The 18,981-nt window shown below is 47.4% G+C and overlaps 1 protein-coding gene across 4 annotated transcripts in view; it reads left to right on the top strand.

The window, feature by feature from the left end:
* The window catches only part of Clstn3 (calsyntenin 3), a 46,245-nt gene extending 28,071 nt beyond the window's left edge, over positions 1-18,174 (top strand). For 2 of the 4 annotated variants that reach the window (XM_005338302.5, XM_078015294.1), the window contains 4 exons: positions 2,084-2,286; positions 2,523-9,701; positions 13,695-13,875; positions 17,434-18,174. In XM_005338302.5, the coding sequence (XP_005338359.1) occupies positions 2,084-2,286; positions 2,523-2,663 (344 nt within the window). In that variant the 3' untranslated portion in view covers positions 2,664-9,701; positions 13,695-13,875; positions 17,434-18,174. The remainder of the gene's footprint in view (positions 1-2,083; positions 2,287-2,522; positions 9,702-13,694; positions 13,876-17,433) is intronic. The other 2 variants (XM_078015293.1, XM_078015295.1) reach the window with 2 other exon arrangements.
* The last annotated feature ends 807 nt before the right edge of the window (positions 18,175-18,981 follow it).

The following is an 18,981-nucleotide window of genomic DNA, read 5'->3' as shown; positions in this document are numbered from 1 at the left end:
TTAAGGTGCTCACCAGAAACTGTGGCTTGTTCTTGTTGTGGCCATAGTGCTAGTTGACCTGCTGTAGCCCCACTTTGAGGATAGGGTTGCCATTCCTTCTAGAGCCTGGGCTTAGCCACAGTGGGCATCTGCTGGTGGGGTCACCTGCCAATAGGTCTTTTCCTTTGACTTGGAGACCTGCGAGGGACTATTTGGGGCAGCTCTTTCCCCTTTCCCCTCCTCCTGATCCCCGCCAGGTGGAATGCTGATCCAGCCAGGCTGATCTTTGCCTTGGAGCCAGCGCCTACCAGCTCTGCCCCTGCAGAGCCAGCTGTATTTTGCAAGTGGCCCCAAGTAGGCTATGGGCCGGGTCAAGATGGGGATCAACTTGGTAGAGAGCCATTAGGGTTGCCTCAGGGAGGTCTGTGGGTGGCAGGCCTGCCTAGGCAGTGTGTTTCCACTCACCTGGTTGGCCCTAAAGCAGGTGGCAGCAGGAGAGTTTGACTGCTGGTGAGGAGGGGTCTGCAGCAGGATGTGGTAGTGGTGGGGGGCTCTGGTGCCACATGCTTTTCTATGCTCTGTTCCTTCTCTTGACATGTTATGTGGGTAAATTTGAAACTGTGCTGGAAAATAATTGTGTATGTGTGAGTCCATGCACCTCTAGGGGCTTGCTTATGTGACCGCTAATTGTGTGTGTGTGTGTGTGTGTGTGTGTATGTGTGTGTGTGTGTGTGTGTGAGAGAGAGAGAGAGAGAGAGAGACTAACATGGACTAAGCCCAGGGTTGAGCTGCCGTGCAGCTGTGGAAATCCATGTGGCGTGTAGTGACCCAGATGCCCGCAAGGGCCCTGGGCCTGGTGTTGCATCTGTGGGGTCTCTACCTCCACTTGCTGTCCCTGGGACTGTGGGCTCTCCCTCTTTTCTTCCTCATGCTTCTCCGAGTGCTGTGTCTGTGTGTGCAGAAAGGATGCAGAGTTGTGTACAGGGCTGTTTGCTCTGCAGTCCTTCTGGTCCAAGTCTGTACTGTTTACATCTTTCTTCAGGGTCTTGCTTGGTCTGCTCAGCTGGCAGGGAGCTGGGTGACACTGCACATATGGCTCTTGTATGCCTTGCTTGAGACTCTGAGATGCATTCCATTAGTCCCGCTGTGTGACCAGTCTGCCAGGTGGCTGGTGAGGGCAAGTGTGCAGGCCTGCAGAAGCCTGGCTCAGTTGAGGGGCATGGCAACCCTTGTACTGCTGTGTGCCCACACACTCTTCCTGGGCATGTACCTATGCATGCACATCTTCTTTGCTGCCATCAGCTCAAGGGTTCACGTGAAAGTGCTTGCGCCCTTCTGTTTCTCGCTGCCTGTTAGACTCCGTGTCCCTCTGGATCTGGGCATTAAAGTGAGGCTGCAGGGCCAGAGGCATGGGAGGGCCAAGGAGGAGGCAGTGAAGCCTCAGGGGGAGATGGCTGGGGAGAAGAAGAAGCCTCATACCTCCAGGAGCCTCCAGCCCTCAAGAAGACGGGAGCTGTCACCTGGCAGAAGTGAGCCCCGTCCAGGTGGGTAAGAGAAGGGGCCACTCCTTGTCCCTGGGACCTGTCCCCAGTCTTGGGGCCTAAACCTCCTTTCAAGCAGCTAGGCTAAGCTTCCCCTCTGCCCATCAAGCTCCTGTAGTGCTCCTCTCTGTCCCCTCTGGGTACTAGGTCATCTCTTTCTAGATTGAGTGATCTCTGTGTAAGGCACAGGCAGAAAGACCAGGCAGATTCCAGTTCTTGTCCCCTGTCTGTGCTGATGGTAGGGTTGTTCATGGCAGTTCGGGATCAGGAGCCTTCTTTTCTCCTGCCCTTGCCTCCCTTTTCCCACCAGTCCACTGTCCATGGCTCCCTTTGGCTCTTGCAGTAGCCATTCAGCTTCCTGCCCTCTCCTGTTTCTTGCCCTACCTAGTGGGCTCTGTTTCTCTTCCAGTTTCTCAGTTTCTTCTTCTGGGCCACCATGGATGCTGTCTTGTTCTAACTCAGGAGCTTCCTCTGCTGGGAAGCCTCTTCCCCCAGACCTCCCCCCACTCCTCCCTCGTGTGTCGGTTCTGGTGACCTCCCTACTCTCCCTACTCTCCCCACAGTGGTCCCCAGTGCCGCGACCCTCATCATTGTGGTGTGTGTGGGCTTCCTGGTGCTCATGGTCATCCTGGGCCTCGTGCGTATCCACTCCCTTCACCGCCGCGTCTCGGGGACTGGTGGGCCCCCAGGGACCTCCAGTGACCCCAAGGACCCGGACCTCTTCTGGGATGACTCTGCTCTCACCATTATTGTGAATCCTATGGAGGTGAGTGGCTCTGAGGAATGGGGGCAGTCTATGGAGTCAAGACACTCCTGGAACATGCCCAGTAAAGACCCCTGGGTCCCATGTGAAAGCTCTTGGCAGAGCTATAATGAGCAGGGAGGAAGAAAGTTCTGATTGGGATGAGGTGGGGAGGGGGTAAAGGGACTGAGGGAGGCGTGGCTCCTAAAGGAGAGACTCTGGGGTGTGATCCTTGTCCTCTGTGTTCCCACCCTCTCCAGTCCTATCAGAATCGGCAGGCCTGTGTGGCAGGGGCTGCTGGTGGCCAGCAGGAAGATGAGGACAGCAGTGACTCAGAGGCAGCTGACTCCCCTAGCAGTGATGAGAGACGCATCATCGAGAGCCCACCACACCGCTACTAAGGCCTACATCCCGGACCAGAGAAAGAAAGAATTCTGCCCTGGTGGAACAGAGACGCCCAGGAAAGAAAGGAAGAAGGACATTCTGAGAGAAGAGAGACCAAGAGGGAGAGAGCTCTCTCTAAAAGAGCTGTCCTTTAGTCTCAAAACCCCAGTGGACCCCACTGGAGTCACCCCAACCCTTTCTCCTCCCTCCTGCTCCTCCTGCCTCTGGGTGGTCACTCCCTGTGGCATCTGGGCTGGATGACTCTGCCTGTCCTTTCTGCCTCCCGTGGCAGCTGCCCCCTTAGCTCACCATGTCTTTGTCTCTCCCAACCAGTCATGCACTGAACTGGGGAGAGGGTGGCATTAGCCATGGCTGGGACAGGGCGGGATTGAGGGAAGTCCTCTACTCTGTCCTTCTCTACTCTATCCTGTCCAAGGGATGCCCTCCTCCCCTGGGCTCTGTGGGGGAGGAAGGCCAGGCCTTCTCTGGCCCTCTTCTGATCCCCTCTTCTATTTCCATTTCACTCTGGGGATCCCTGCTCCTCCCCCTCTCCTGATTTCCTTCCTTCATTGTCCTCTTTCCTCCTGCCTTTGCAGTCCTGAGGTCCTGCAGCTCCTGCCCCTTCCTTCATGACCTGCTTGTGGCTAGGTTGTGGGGATGGGAGAGAGTGAGGGCCCCGGGTGTATTATATATAATGTATATTTTTTCAATGTTGTCGTGAGCGCAGCCCCTGTGTTCCTGTGTGCAGCTCACAGCCTTGTGTGTGTGTGTGGCATCATCATGTCCTGGGGTGAGGGTAGGGGATGGGTGTGGTGAGGGAGGGGACACACCCTAGGGTTTTCAAATAAAATAAGAAAAAAGCTCCAGGAGCTGCCTTCTACCTGCCTGATCCTGTGTGGGCCTGGGTAGCAGGCTTTTGGTCCTTGAGGGCCATTCAGGTCTCTGAGCAAGGCTGAGTGAGGGGGCAGAACTGATTATCTCTAATATCCTGACAGATAAATCCCCAGGGTTCCAGGCTAGTGGGAAGGTAAGATGGGGGCAGGTGGCTTTCACTGTCTCTTTCCCTTAGCATCCCCATAAAAGAACAGACAACTCAAGGAATGCCACGGGCACTTTGAAAGATGCTGAGTGCTTTGTAGGGGACACGGTCAGCCCCTCCTCATCACTTGGAACATCCTGCCTGACCACATGGGCTCCAAGCCCTGGAGTTCAAGGGAGAAGGCAGGCAACCTTGCTGTTTGGAACTCAAAGGGATCTGCAGCTCTCTTTGCTGACCAGTTTGTGACCCTCAGCCCAGGGAACTTCTGCTTTGCCTATGTTTACATGGCTCTCCTGACATGGCTGCTGAGTGGCCTCTCTTCATGCTGACCTGGCAGCCTGAGGTCAGGCAGATTCTGGTCCTTCCTCAGCCTTTTGGGACACTGGTTTTCTGGTCCAGGTGGTAAAGGAACAAACCAGAGGGATTTATCTAGAACAATGAGCCACTGGTGGGAGCATCACTCCTGTGCTCTCCTTGTCCTGGGAAATACCAGGGGCCCCAAGCCATGGTTCCTTTCTATAGATAGAAGGGAGCGAGAGTACCATTAAGATTTCTCCTAGTTTTCTGTAATACAGTGGGGTGGAGGTGGAGCTCTCTGGTCCTATTCTCACTTCCACCAGGTGACTGTGTCCTAACCCATGGCTTCAATTACCAGCTATTAATGCTGCCACATTTTTTATCTCCCCCTCCGGCCTCTTTCCTAACTGCTGTTTCCACCTACCTATGGTCCCTCCACCTGGGCATCCTGTGCCTTGAACTCACCTTTATATTCACCTAGTTACCTAAGATAGAAACCTGGGGGCCAGTCTAGATTCCTCCCTCTCCTTCAACCCTATGTCCAAATGGTGACTCACCAGTCATTGCTACACCTTAAAATCTCTCCAATATGACTTTTCCTCTTCCTCTGCTGTTGCCTTGACTCATGCCCTCTTCTTCATTTTTTGCCTAGTCTATTCCAAGAGCCTCCTTACCTGCCCTGGCCCCGTGTCTTACTCCATTCCATCCCATCTTTAATTCTGGGGCTTTTGACTCTCTGATTATGCCACTCCTGCTTGGAACCTTCCAAAAATACCTTCCTGTCACTGCTTGGGTCAAGCCCCTTGGCAGGACCCTTAGCCAAGGTGGATCAGGTCCTGCTTCCCTGATCTCTTTGCTGTCACCATCCCTTCCTGCCTTGCATGCCCTTTCACCATCGCCCAGCAATCTTATCACTGAAGACCCAGTTCAAACGTCACATCTTCCAGAAAGTTGTTCACATCTCCATGACAGCACTCTCCATGAAGCTGCAGTACATGTTTATGACAGATTTTCTGTATCCTCAGCAACTCACATGGGGCCTGACACACAGTAGGGGCTCAGGAAATGATGAATGAGGTTGTGCCTGGTTCTCAGACTCAGAGAATATTTACCAGTAGGCAGTGAGAGGAGAGAGAGAGAGAGAGAGAGAGAGAGAGAGAGAGAGAGAGAGAGAGAGAGAGAGAGAGAGATGCATAGGTGATATACTTGCCTGGGGAGTTAGGGGACAGAGGGTAACCAAGGAGATACCCTACAGCAGCCTCTCCCATAGTGGTCTGCCTTCACATCAAGCTATTCTGTCAGTGCCTGCAAGTAACACCATGTGAGAAGCAGCTCTACCTGTTCACCCTGGAATCCCTCTGGAGCTCCAGGTAGAGGTCAGAAGCTCGAGACAACAGAGAACTCTAGTTCTCAAAGGCATATGAATTACAGGTTTTAGTTTGTGGCCTTGAATTGCAGTGTGTTCAACCCCCTTTCCACTCTCTTCTCATTCTCCTAATCATTCACCCTGGCGTAGGAGGCCACAGCTTCCCACTGCAGAGAAGTGAAACCAGGTGGGATCTATTATTTCCGTTGGTACTTGGAGTACCCTACACCATAGCTAAGACTTGTAACTTGGAGTTTTTATTCACCTCCAGTTCAAGCTTCAGTGGCAGAAAGGCTGCAGGTGAGAGGGCAAGCTGGCTCTTGATGTGCGCATACCTGCAGACTGCCGCATGGCAGCATATAGTGGCATATCATAGCATCTGTCCAGCCTCAGCCCAGTTCTTGGCCCTTCTAGATCATCTGTCCCTGGGACTGATGTTTTTTTTTTTTTTAATGTAACCATTCTATATTAGTTTCCTTGGAAACAGCCTCCAGAATCAGAATCATCGGCCACTGATTATTTCTTGTAGTTGTAACCTCCCCTATTTCTCTTCTTTATCCTTAGCATCGGATACACAGGGCCCAGTCCACTCTCTCCCTCTATGACAGATGGGCAGGTCACGCGGGATGTGTATGTCAGTGGGGTCCTAGAGGCCTGCGAAGACCTTGAACTCTTTATACCAACACATGCCCTGGACTGTTCTCAATTCTCTGTCTTCCCTCTCTCAATTTGTCTCTCTCATGCGCGCATGCGCACGCAAACACACACATGCAGGAATAGGATCAAGTATGAGGCAAGATGCTAATTCCAATGATGCAGGCAAAGAGCAGCAGGCAGGAGTCCAAATTGGTTTTTATTTATTTATTTGTTTTTTGAGATTTGTTGGAAAGATGTTCCCTAACCTCCCTCATAGAAGCTGGCAAAGCCTCAGGATGTCAAACTTGGCAGGGTTTCCAATTCACCTATTTCCAATTTAATTAGAAACAGCATACGCGTTTCCCTTGGCTCCACTCAAAATTTTCCTCCTGAGATGGGGGTTGTTTTCCTCTCAAGTCCACTCTTTGCAGTGAAAATTAATTAGCTTCTCAAAAGGTGCATTAAAAAGAGCTATGCCTTTGGGAAAAAAGCCATTCTGTAAAAGCAGATATGTTAGCTACCAGTTCAGGAACAATGTGTGTCCTTCCTGTTACCCAACCAGAGATGGGAAAACTCACCTTTGTGCCATTGGGGTAAATGGGCGCAAACGTGCAAAGGTGTGGGTCTGCCCTCTTTGAGATTTCACCCTATAGCCTTTGGGCTGATGCACTGATCAGCAATACTTATAAGATCACCCATCAACCCCCACCTTGGGAGTTCTACAGGTCTGCTCCCAATCTTCTAGGAGCCATGGAAGATCTCATTTCCTTCAAATTTTACCTCCATGTCAGGGCTTCACTGAAGCAGATCCAATAGGATCCCTAAAGCTAACATAACTCAGTGCTTCTCTGGACTGTTTGATCCACTGGATCCTTGAGACCCTGAAATATTTCCTGAGGATGTCCATAAGCATGACATGGAGATGAGCTGAATGATGACCATTAGATTCCTCTGTGCCCTGTGGGTACTGGTTTCCTCAATGCCACCTCCCAGGGAACCCTTTCCTCCCTCAGGGTCCTGTGGAGTGTCTGTTCCTTCATGCTGCCTCCCTGGTGAGCCCTTGGCAGGCTGCTGTCTGAGAGAGGAGGAGCTGCCATGTTTACCTGCATGAGGCTGAAGTACTGGCTCTCCTGTGGCACCATGCTGCTGAGAGCTTAAAATACCAACGTCCTACAGGAAAAGGACAGATGAGGGTCTAAATTTAGTGACAGTTGGTAGGAGGGGGCGGAGGATGGAGCCTCTGGGATGTGGTTGAGCTAGCTTTGTTGGGAAAGGAGTAGGAACCCTGTATATCCTGAGTGGGGATTCTAGTCCACAAGGATAAGGGAACCTCTGTCCCCAATATTCAGTCTCAAGACCTGACCCCAATTTTTGCAATACCTCTTCTACCTTCCCATCAGATGGGCATTTTCCCCATAAATCCTTGTGTAACCCTTTTTTTATGTTCACAGTGTGGCTGGTACTGGGGGGCTATTAGTAGGTACAAAACACCTTTGAAAAGATCCCTGATTTGTAGTGTTATGTTATTAAAAGGAGAGTTTTTGTCCACCTTTCCCCACCCTTCCACAATACTTCAGAGAAGAAAAATAAGTCCAGTGAAGAGAGGGAAGCACAATTTACAGATGGTGGAATGGTTTTCTTGTGATGGGGGTTGTTTTCCTCTCAAGTCCACTCTCTTCAGTGAAAATTAATTAGCTTCTCAAATGGTGCATTATGAAGAGCTATGCCACTGGGAAAAAGCCATGCTGTAAAGGCAGATATGTGAACTACTAGTTCAGGAACAGAGTGTGTCCTTCTTCCTGTTACCAAATCAGAGATGCCACTGGGAAGGTGGACAAAAACACAGTGGGTGGCTGGGTGCAATGGCGCACGCCTGTGATCCCATTGGCTCAAGAGGCTGAGGCAGGAAGGAGGATCAGGAGTTCAAAGCCAGACTCAGCAAGGGCAAGGTGCTAAGCAACTCTGTGAGTCCCTGTCTCTGAATAAAATACAAAATAGGGCTGGGAATATGGCTCAGGGGTTGAGTGCCTCTGAGTTCAATCCCTGGCACCCCCCGCCACCCCCCCCCAAAAAAACAAAAACACAGTGGGCAAAGCCCCAGAGTATCAGGCCCAACCTGGCCTTGTGCTGCTCATGCAACCTGTCCCCTTAAAGTTGAACAGTCCCACACAGACCTCTGGGCTAATGACCTTTTACTTCAGGAACCTACCCTATATAATATCTTACTGCTCTGAGGAAAGCCCACAGCACCTAGGTGGTGGGGAGGAGGTTCAAGACTAAAGCGGTCAACAGCAACTTGTTGTCTTGGCCTTAAACTTCTCTAAGCTTCAGTTCTTCACCTAAAAGAAATGTCTTGATCTGTTTTCTACTGCTATAACAGAATATCTATCACTGGGTAATTTAAAATCAACAGAAATTTGTTTTACGGTTTTGGACCTAGAAAGTCCAAGAGTATGGTGCTGGCATTATGTGGGGTCTTTCTGCTGTGTCCCATCCCATGGCAGAAGGCAGAAGGGCAAGAGATGGTGAGATGAGAGGGAAGGGGGTCCGAACTCATTCCTTTTCTTGAGAACATACTGCCATGATAACTAACCCATTCCCACAATGACAGCAATGGCGAGATGCTAAGAGTGGAGCCCTCCACTAGAGTGGAGCCCTCATAGTCCCACTTTTCTTTGGAATTGGGGGTACTTATAACGTTAAAACATTACGTATGTGTGCAGCTGCTGAATTTGGCAGGTCATATCCAATAGACAATAAAGACACTCTCTTTAGCTAAAATAGCATTTATTTTAGTAATAATATGGAAGCAAGAGCAAAAGCAAAAGTCACAGGCAAAAGAGAAAGAAGAAAATACATCACCAGATCAGGGGAAACACCACTACCTGAAGGGATGCAGCTGGGGTGTCCTGGGGCAGATTTTCAGGGTCCTGACTAGGATGTCCTGGGCAGAGAGTGTCCCCTCCACAGGTGAGACTCCAAAGTCTTATTACAAGTGGGTCTCCTTAAATACAAATTAGAACAAAGAAAGCTCCATTCTAACAACCTGTGTGACCTAATGATCTCCTCTAGGACACTTTGTTCCCCCAAGGATTGGCAAGATCCCCAAAGGGAGGGAGTGTTACTTTGAGATAAGTGAATAATTCTGAGTTCTCATGAGTGAGCCAAACTCATCAGTAAGTCAGCATTCTTTAGATGTTCTATCCAAGGGCATGTGAAGGTCACAACAGACACATGGATGGAGAATTTAATATTTTCCTTACCCCTTTAATACTGGAAATTGAGCCACTGGGCTACATCCCCATCCCTTGTTATTTTGAGACAAGGTATCTCTAAGTTTCCCAGGCTAGTCTTGAACTTGTGACCCTCCTACTTCAGCCTCCCAAGTCACTGGTATTACAGGTAAATGCCTCCATGCCTGTCTTGGTCCAACTTCTTCTTTTTTAAATTTTTAAAAAATTTTTAAAATATCTTTATTTTATTTTGCTTATTTATTTATTTACTTACTTGTTTTTATTTTTTTATTTTTTATTTTATTTTTTTTTAAGAGAGAGTAAGAGAGGAGAGAGAGAGAGGGGGAGAGAGAGAGACAGAGAGAGAGAGAGAGAGAGAGAGAGAGAGAATTTTTAATATTTATTTATTTTTAGTTCTTGGTGGACACAACATCTTTGTTGGTATGTGGTGCTGAGGATCGAACCCGGGCCGCACGCATGCGAGGTGAGCGCGCTACCGCTTGAGCCACATCCCCAGCCCTTGTTTTTATTTTTAATTTATTTTTTAGTTGTAACTGGACACAGTATCTTCATTTTATTTATTTGTATGTGGTGTTGAGGATCGAACCCAGGGCCCCCCGCACATGCTAGGCGAGTGCTCTACCGCTGAGCCACAATCCCAGCCCTTATTTTGCTTATTTATATGTGGTGCTGGGAATCAAACACTGTGCCTCATGTGTACAAGGCAAGCGCTCTACCGCTGAGCTACAACTCCAACCTGCCAACTTCTTAATACCATCAAAATGGCAATTAAATTTCAACCTTCAACACACAGACCTTCAGGGGGCACTTATCCAAACCATAGAACTTCCTTGATTCCTTGAGCAAATCTGATTCCTAGGTTTAAAATGTTTTGAATACAGGTCCTTTAATTGTTTTCTTGAAACTCTGAGTTTGTAGCAACTTTGATTATCTCTCTATTTTAAGAAATTGGTAAAGAAAATGATTCCTAATTACATACTATTTTCTTCAGATAGAGAGATAATCAAACTTACTGCAAACCCAAAGTCTCAGGGAATCAAGGAGAAACTAGTTAAAAACAACAACAATGACAAAACAACATAGGATTTTTTATTTTGCTCCTGAAATGGGAGCAGTAGAAAATTGAAAGAAATTAAAAGGCTGATTAAGATGAAGAAAGAAAGAGAGGAATTTCATTGGAAGAAAAGCTTATGTTCTTTTTTTTTTTTTTTTCCGTGCTGGGGATTGAACCCAGGAGTACTCTACCACTGAGCCACATTCCAAACCTTTTTAATTTTTCAGTTTGAGACAGGGTCTTGCTACGTTTCTGAGGCTGGCCTTGAACTTGTGATACTCCTGCCTGAGCTTCCCTGGTCATGTTTATGGTCTTTGAAGTTAGGTATATGAAAGAGTGTGAGGCCAGGCCAGGCAAGGGAAAAGGAAAGGAAAAGGAGATGTTTATGTTGACCCTAATTAAAAGATTGAAAAAGAGAGGATGTTCTGGTTTGGATAAGTGAAGGACTGGTCCCCAGACTGTGGTGCTATAGGGAGGCAGTGGAGTCTTTCAGAGCTGGTACATATTGGAGGACATTAGATCATTGGGGGTGTGCCTTTGGAGGGAACTGTGGGACTCTGGTCTCTCTCTCACTTTTTTTTTTTTTTTTTGTACCAGGAATTGAACCCAGGGGCGCTTAACCACTGACCCACATCCCCAGCCCTTTTTGTGTTTTATTTAGAGACAGAGTTTCACTGGGTTGCTTAGTACCTCACTTTTTGCTGAGGCTGGCTTTGAACACCTGATCCTTCTGTCTCAGCCTCCTGAGCTGCTGGGATCACAAGTGTGCGCCAGGGCCCTGGCTTTCTTTCACTTCTGATTGCTGTGAGTTAAGCAGCTTCCTCTGCCATGTGCTCCTGCTGTCACATGCTGCCTTGCCACAAGCTCAAAAGCAATGGCCCAGTTGATCATGGACTGAAACTTCCAAAACAGTGAGCCAAAATAAACCTTACCTTTTTAAAGTAGTTTCTCTCAGTTATTTGTTAAAGTAATAGAAACTGACCAACACAGAGGCCATTGGCAGGCCTATAGAATCTGGTAGAATAAGAAAAATACAAAGGGCATGCAGAAATTGTCAAGTGAGAAAAGTTTGCTGAGATCTATGTAGAGTTCAGTATATCTATCTACCCAAGATAGGATAAGCCATCATGCAAAAGATATATCTGAAAAGCCGGAGCATGAGGCCAGCAGAAGTAAATCTACCAGGTGAATGCTCTTTGCAGTCACCAGTGAGAATGACCTTGGTAGCATATGGCCCTGAACGTTCCTGTCCTGCTCTTCAGTCTGATAAATAACTGCTTTATGACACTGTGATACAATGTGGATGTTGAATGTCAATATTGAGTGTTGTGATAAATAACTGCTTTATGACACTGTGATACAATGTGGATGTTGAATGTCAATATTGAGTGTTGAATTTAAGATAGCTTAAATAACATTTATTTATCACAGTTCTGGAGGCTGGAAGTCCAAGATCTGTGTGCCAGCTGATCCAATGTCTAGTGAGGGCTTTCTTCCTGATTCATAAATGATTTTTATTTCTGTGTTTTCATGTGGCAATGAACAGAAAGAGTGAGAGACTGTGATTTACGATTTTGATATAAGAATTTGAGAGGGTGGGGACACAAATATTCAATTCATAACAGATACTATTATTTTGTTTTTCAGTACTGGTGACCAAACCTAGGGCCTTGTGTATACTAGGCAAGTGCTCTACCACTGAACTGCATCCCCCGTTGCACTAATTGTTAAACTTAATAACCTCTAAACTGGGTGTGTGGCACACACCTGTAATCCCAGCAGCTTGGGAGGATGGAGGATGGAGGATCTCGAGTTCAAAGCCAGCCTCAACAATTTAGAGAGGCACTAAAGCAACTCAGTGAGACCATGTCTCTAATAAAATACAAAATAGGGCTAGGGATGTAAGTTCCTGAGTTCAATCCCTGGTATCAAAAAAAAAAAAAGTATGAGTTTAAATTAAGCCTAAATTGTAATTAATCTTCTGTTTTCAACTGGAAATACGTGTTGATTCTAGAATCATGATGTTTAGTTACGATGCTACTCAAGCTTGTAAACAGTATTTCAACATTTAAGAGAAATCAAACACCTGAACATGGCAAATCAAGTAATTAGATTTATAAGAGTTGCTTAAGCTATGAGAAAAATTTTGCATAATAAAAAGTATTCTAAGTCTACCTTCTCAGGCAATTGAAGTACATGAGAAAAAGAATCAGATATATTAAACATGTGAATATGGTCTAAAACAGTTACAGAAATTTAACCAAGTTTTTAAGTGGAACTAATTGTTAAGGGAATTTAAATCTGTTCAAGTTGAGTTAAATGTCAATCAAAGAACAAGTGAAAGTGATTTTTAAAAACCACATTTTGTACATTTATACACAGAATTTCAAGATTTATAAGTTGAATTTAGTAGGTTAAGCAAAATCAGGTTTTCTACTTATAATTTCAATAAAATAGTAAATTAAAACCTAGGTAACTGGAAAATCATCTTTTCCCCACACATTACACACTAAAAATCTTCACAGTGATGGGTGTGTGTGTGTAGGGCTTATATTGGATGTTGGATCAGAATGAGTAACACAATCAAAAGAAACATAAGTGGGCTGGGGATGTGGCTCAAGCAGTAGTGCACTCGCCTGGCCCGGTTTGATCCTCAGCACCACATACAAACAAAGATGTTGTGTCCACTGAGAACTAAAAAATAAATATTAAAAAATTCTCTCTCTCTCTCTCTCCCACTCTCTCTTAAAAAAAAAAAAGAAACATAAGAGATGAAAAAGTGGCCCAGAGAGATACCTAAGGGTGCCCAGGTTCACAGCACAGCTGAGATATAGCTTGTCAAAGCTGCTGTCAAGTCCATTGTCGAATGGAAAGACTGAAACAGACACACCAACCTTTGAATTTGATTTTTTTTTTAAGTACAGAGGGTTAAACCCAGGGCCTCACACATTGCTAGGCATGTTGTCTACATTCCATCCTTTAATTGTGAAAAACCAGCCTCTACCTCAGAGCAAAGCCTGTCCAAGGAAGGGACATGACTTTTGTCCTTGGAAAGACCCACAGAGCACTCCTAGGCACATTCCCACCCTGCTAAGTTGTTTATCTGTCGGGAACTAGAAGGACATTCTCCTTCAAAGATTAGCCTGACAGCCCCCTGGGAGACATTTTGCCCTGAAGGCATCCTGCAGCTACCTATCTCCCTGGAACACCCTGCGGTTATCAAGATCATCAGACATCTTGCAGCTGGAGTTTTACCCACTCACATCCAGCAATTTCGAAGAGCTTCCCCATCCCCAGCATATAAATACCCCTGTGTGAACAATAAAAGTTTGCAGCTTGATCAGAACTTTTGTCTTGCTGTCACCTTTCGTGTCTCTTGTCCCTTCATTCCTCCCCATCTAGGTTCGCTGCCCACGTTGATGTGTCCTGCTGGACGGGACATTTGGCGCCCAGCGTGGGGCTCGAGCCTTTGACTGAGAAGGAACACCGTCCTCCGGGAAGACTTGGCCAAGCGGGAGCATGAGATCGCGTCGGCAGACACGACCGAGAGACAGATCCGGGAGGAGAGCGAGGACGACGCAAGGTGAGTGACACACCATGGGACAAGCAGTTTCGTCACATGAGTTGTTTTTGTCAGGCCTCAAGGAGGCCCTCAAGACACGGGGAGGGGGGGGCGGGGCGCGTGTTAAGAAAAAGGACTTAAAATTATTCTTTTCATACGTAGGAGAATTGTGTCCATGGTTTCCCCTTGAAGGGACCATCGATGGTAAAAGATGGCTCAGAGTAGGAGACTGTTTAAAAGATTATTATGAATCCTTTGGCCCAGAAAAGGTGCCTATTCCCACCTTTTCTTACTGGAACTTAATTAATGAACTTCTTAAAAGTTCACCCTTTGACAATGGTACCTTAAAACTTGTCAGGATTGGGGAAGAGGCTATGCAAAAGACCTCTTGTCCCCCCTCGGCATGCCCTTCAGTTAGTATAGACACAGACCCTTCTCAGTCTCCCCAGGACCCTGGGAACCTTCCTGGTCCTGCTCCAAACCCCACCCTAATAAATAAGGCTCCAATGGTTACCAACCACCTTTATCCAGTTTTAAATCCTGGAGACACATTGACCCCTGGGGAGGAGGCTAGCTTGGAGAAGGAAGCAGCTCCCCACCATTCAGAAGACCCTCCACCTCTCAGGACCCTGCCACAGCCTATAGGACTCACACATCCACCTCCCTCCTATATCCCTCCTGCCTTTTGTGCTCCAGCCCTTCAGGGGCCAACTGCCCCCTCAGATATTTTTTCTCCACTTCCCCTGCCTGACCTGGCTCCCTTGTGAGAGTCTTTCCAACATAGACGAGAACAGATCCAACTTTTAAAAGAATTAAGATCCCCTGACTCTGAGCTCCGCTCATTAGCCTTAGGCACAGAGTCAACCAGAGCTGGCCCAAGGCGATCTGATACAAAGGTTAAGCCGAGAGCCATCGGCCTGTTCTCGCCTTCCCAGTCACCCGCAGTCAGACAGATAAGCCCGCCCAGGCTGAAGACTCAGAGGAGGATCTAGAGGAGGAAGTGGCAGATCAAGGGGATGAATCGGAGGAAGGGCAAGAGGAAGATCAGGGCTCAGAGGATGAGGAGTTCACCCCTAGGCAGGAAGGAACCCAGAGTGTCTACAAAAAATTAAGCCTGCGTTTTCTTGAAAAACTTAAAAAGGCTTGTGCTCACTATGGTCCCACTGCGCCTTACACATTGGCTTTACTAGAGAGTCACAGCGCACAATGGCTTACTCCTAATGATTGGAAATTTTTAGCCCGAGCTACCCTCAGTGCCGGAGACTTCCTGTTATGGAATGCAGATTTCAAAGAGCACTGTCGGGAAACTGCTCAAAAAAATTTAACTAAGGCCTCCTCTAATGGGCAATGCGCCTTTTGACACTAACCCTAAACAGGCGCGTTTCCCTGCTGGACTTTTGGCGCAGATTCAGACGGCTGGTTTACATGCTTGGAGACGCCTCCCTCAAAAGGGCTCGGCTACCACTTCCCTGGCAAAAATCCGACAAGGGCCTGATGAGCCTTATAGCGACTTTGTTGCCCGGCTTAACCTAGCCGCGGAACGCCTGCTTGGACCAAGCGAAAGCGAAAGCCCCTTTGTAAAACATCTTGCCTTTGAAAATGCCAACCCCGCATGTCAGGATGTTCTTCGACCACATAAGGACAAAGGGGAACTTTCTGACTTTATTAGACTCTGTGCCGGGGTGGGTGCAGCCCATGCCATGGGTCTGGCCATAGGTGCAGCCTTTACCAAGGTCTTTCACAATCCTGGCTCAAGTACTTGCTTTACTTGTAAACAACCTGGCCATTTTGCACATGAGTGTCCGACAGGCAAACAAAGCCTAGGGATAGTGTATCCTCAAACCGGGGCTAAAACACCCCCAGCCACCCTTTGCCCTAGATGTGGTAAAGGTCGTCACTGGGCCAATGAGTGTAGATCTAAGACAAATGCCCTTGGACAGCCTATTTCTTCCTGCTTCTAAACTCCCTGCAGGGCCAGCCCCTGGCCCCGACCTCCCCCAGGACAAACCCAGGGGCAATAAGGTTTGTTCCCTCCCAAACTCCCAACCTACCTCAAAATCCTTCTCTACAATTGCCTCCCTCCAACGAGCCACCCCAGGCAGCTCAGGATTGGACCTCTGTGCCACCACCGATACAATATTAGACTCCATGCAAGGGCCCCAGATAATACCCACTGGAATTATGGGTCCCCCTCCATCTCATACGTGTGCCCTTATTCTTGGAAGAGCCTCTACTACCTCACAAGGTGTTCAGGTCTTCCCTGGCATTATTGATAATGATTTCACTGGAGAAATAAAAATACTGGCCACAGCTATTAATGGAGTTGCGGCCATCCCAGCAGGAACAAGACTTGCACAATTAATACTCTTTCCCTTAGATTCAGGAGGCACTTCCACCGCCCAAACCCTACCTTGAGGGACTGCCTCCTTGGGCTCCTCTGATGTGTATTGGGTTCAGCCCATTTCTCACAATAGACCCACTGATGCTGTCAAACATCTTCAGATAATCAAACTTTTGAAACCCCAGATCCCTGAGCTCACATATCATCCCTTAATGCTGCCTAAATCCCAGCTTCCAGATTTAGATACCAATACATTAGATATTTTGGAAACTACCTTCTCCTTGCTTAATAATTCCAACCCCACCCTTGCTAGTGATTGCTGGGTTTGCATGACAACAGGGGCAATCATGCCTATGGCAGTTCCTATTAATTCTATCATAGACAATGATAATACATGCCAACCTGGATTTCCTTTAAAGTACAGCCTATAGGCACTTTTACATCATGTCTTTTAGGCGTGATGCAGAATAATACCTATGATATTGATGTTGGAGTTACTTCCTTTGGAAATTGCTCAACAGTAAAAAATTATTCCTCACCCACCCCATCTCTTTGTCCCCCAGTGGCACAGTTTTTATGTGTGGAGGAAACTCAGCCTTCCCCAGGCTTCCAGCAAATTGGACCGGTGGCTGTGTTCTTGCCTTATTACTCCCTGATATAACTATTGTCCCAGGAGATGAACCTCTACCCATTCCTAGCCTAGACACCTTAGTCAAAAGACACAGGCGGGCAATACAGGCCTTACCACTCCTTGCCAGCCTTGGAATAACAGCTGCTGTGGGCACAGGTACAGCTGGCTTAGGCATGGCTATACACTTTTACCGTCGTCGTCTCAACAACTTATAGATGATGTACAAACTCTATCAGGAACCATTAAAGATTTACAGGACCAAATAGACTCCCTGGCAGAAGTGGTCCTTCAAAACAGACGAGGCTTAGATTTGCTGACAGCTAACCAGGGAGGTATTTGCTTGGCCTTAGGGGAAAGATGCTGCTTTTATGCCAATAAATCAGGCATAGTACGGACTAAAATTAAGCAGCTTCAAGAAGATTTAGAAAAGAGACGAAGGGAACTATTTGAAAATCCCCTCTGGACTGGGCTTAACGGATTTCTACCCTACCTTCTTCCACTATTAGGCCCTTTGTTGGGTTTACTTTTAATGGTGTCCATAGGACCCTGCATTATAAACAGGCTGGTAAAATTTATTAAAAAACAGATTAATATCTTGGCCTCTAAGCCCATACAGGTCCACCATCACCATCTGGAAGACCGTGCTGCCAACATTTAAAAGGATGTTCTACCCTTCCCTCAGGCTTATTTCTTAAGTTTACATCCCCACAGATCTCTCTTTCTTATAAGTAACAGCTCTGACCAACCATCTTCTGCCCTTGCCATAAGGGTTCGCTCCTCCATGGGCCCCTCCGCTTGGGGGAGGATGCACCCATGGAGTGAAGACGTTAGGCCATAATAACGGAGGGTGCAGGAAGGACTGCAGGAGGATGGATCCACGGATCCCAAAACCCAAGACCTCTGAGTGACACGCTCTGGTGATGGCGGTTGGCATGCTCCCCCCTCAAATCCGTCTCCTCCAAAAACATGCCAAGGCCACCTCGAAATCTCCTAGTGAAGACACTCGCTCGGATCAGGAGATATTCTAAGGCCTTCTAGAGGAACAGAGCCTCTATCACCCCCTAAAAACATGGCTGGTAAGGTATGGTCAAATATTTTATATAAGAAAGGGGAACTAGAAGGACATTCTCCTTCAAAGTATAGCCTGACAGCCCCCTGGGAGACATTTTGCCCTGAAGGCATCCTGCAGCTACCTATCTCCCTGGAACACCCTGCGGTTATCAAGATCATCAGACATCTTGCAGCTGGCAGTTTTACCCACCCACATCCAGCAATTGCGAAGAGCTTCCCCATCCCCAGCATATAAATACCCCTGTGTGAACAATAAAAGTTTGCAGCTTGATCAGAACTTTTGTCTTGCTGTCACCTTTCTTGTCTCTTGTCCCTTCATTCCTCCCCATCTAGGTTCGCTGCCCACGTTGATGTGTCCTGCCGGACGGGACATTTATCTACAAATAGCAGGAGAGATCTGCTGTGCCAGGTGTCCCTGACTCTGTCAGGCTAGGTGGGGATCCATAGCAACCCCCTAGTAGTCACCAATCAGAATGAGACAGGGAAATACCTGGGATGTCAGATGACCCTCCCAACAGTTTATGGTGGTTGATAACATGTTGGGAAACCATGTAGTTCAACCATGTAGTACACCCCTCTTGGCTTAAACCAATCAGTTCAAATAAATCCCCCTCTTGTAGTAACCAATCACTCCTACCCAACTTGTTCCCGCCAGTAAATGTGCTAATCATGTTTTAGAGTTGTTATTTGATTTTCCCGTGGTGTGTGATGATTTGCTAAGAGATGCTATGATGTATGTGGGGATCCCTGCCTTCTCCAAAGAATGTATAAAACTGCTGCAAACCCTGGGCTCAGGGCCTCTCAGCATCACCAGTTGCTGTGTGTGTGTGCAGAGGACCGAGCTAGCTTGCAATAAACACCTCTTTGCTGTTTACATCGATCTTGGTCTCTGGTGGTCTTTTGGGGGTCCCAAATTCGAGCATAACAATTGGAGAATCCTTTTAACAGAATTTAACTTCATAGTCACCAGGAAGGCCTAACACTGGGGACAAGAAGGGTGGACTTTAGTAGAGACTGACAGTTACTGGCATATCCTAGTGATCCAGTGTATTTTAGGCACATAGCTAAACTACTTTTTTTCCAG

This window comes from Ictidomys tridecemlineatus, chromosome 6 (genome assembly GCF_052094955.1).
Source record: "Ictidomys tridecemlineatus isolate mIctTri1 chromosome 6, mIctTri1.hap1, whole genome shotgun sequence".
NCBI classification, from domain to species: Eukaryota; Metazoa; Chordata; class Mammalia; order Rodentia; family Sciuridae; genus Ictidomys; species Ictidomys tridecemlineatus.
The sequence above is the reverse complement of the archived record's forward strand: the minus strand, read 5'-3'. Positions and strand labels throughout refer to the sequence as shown.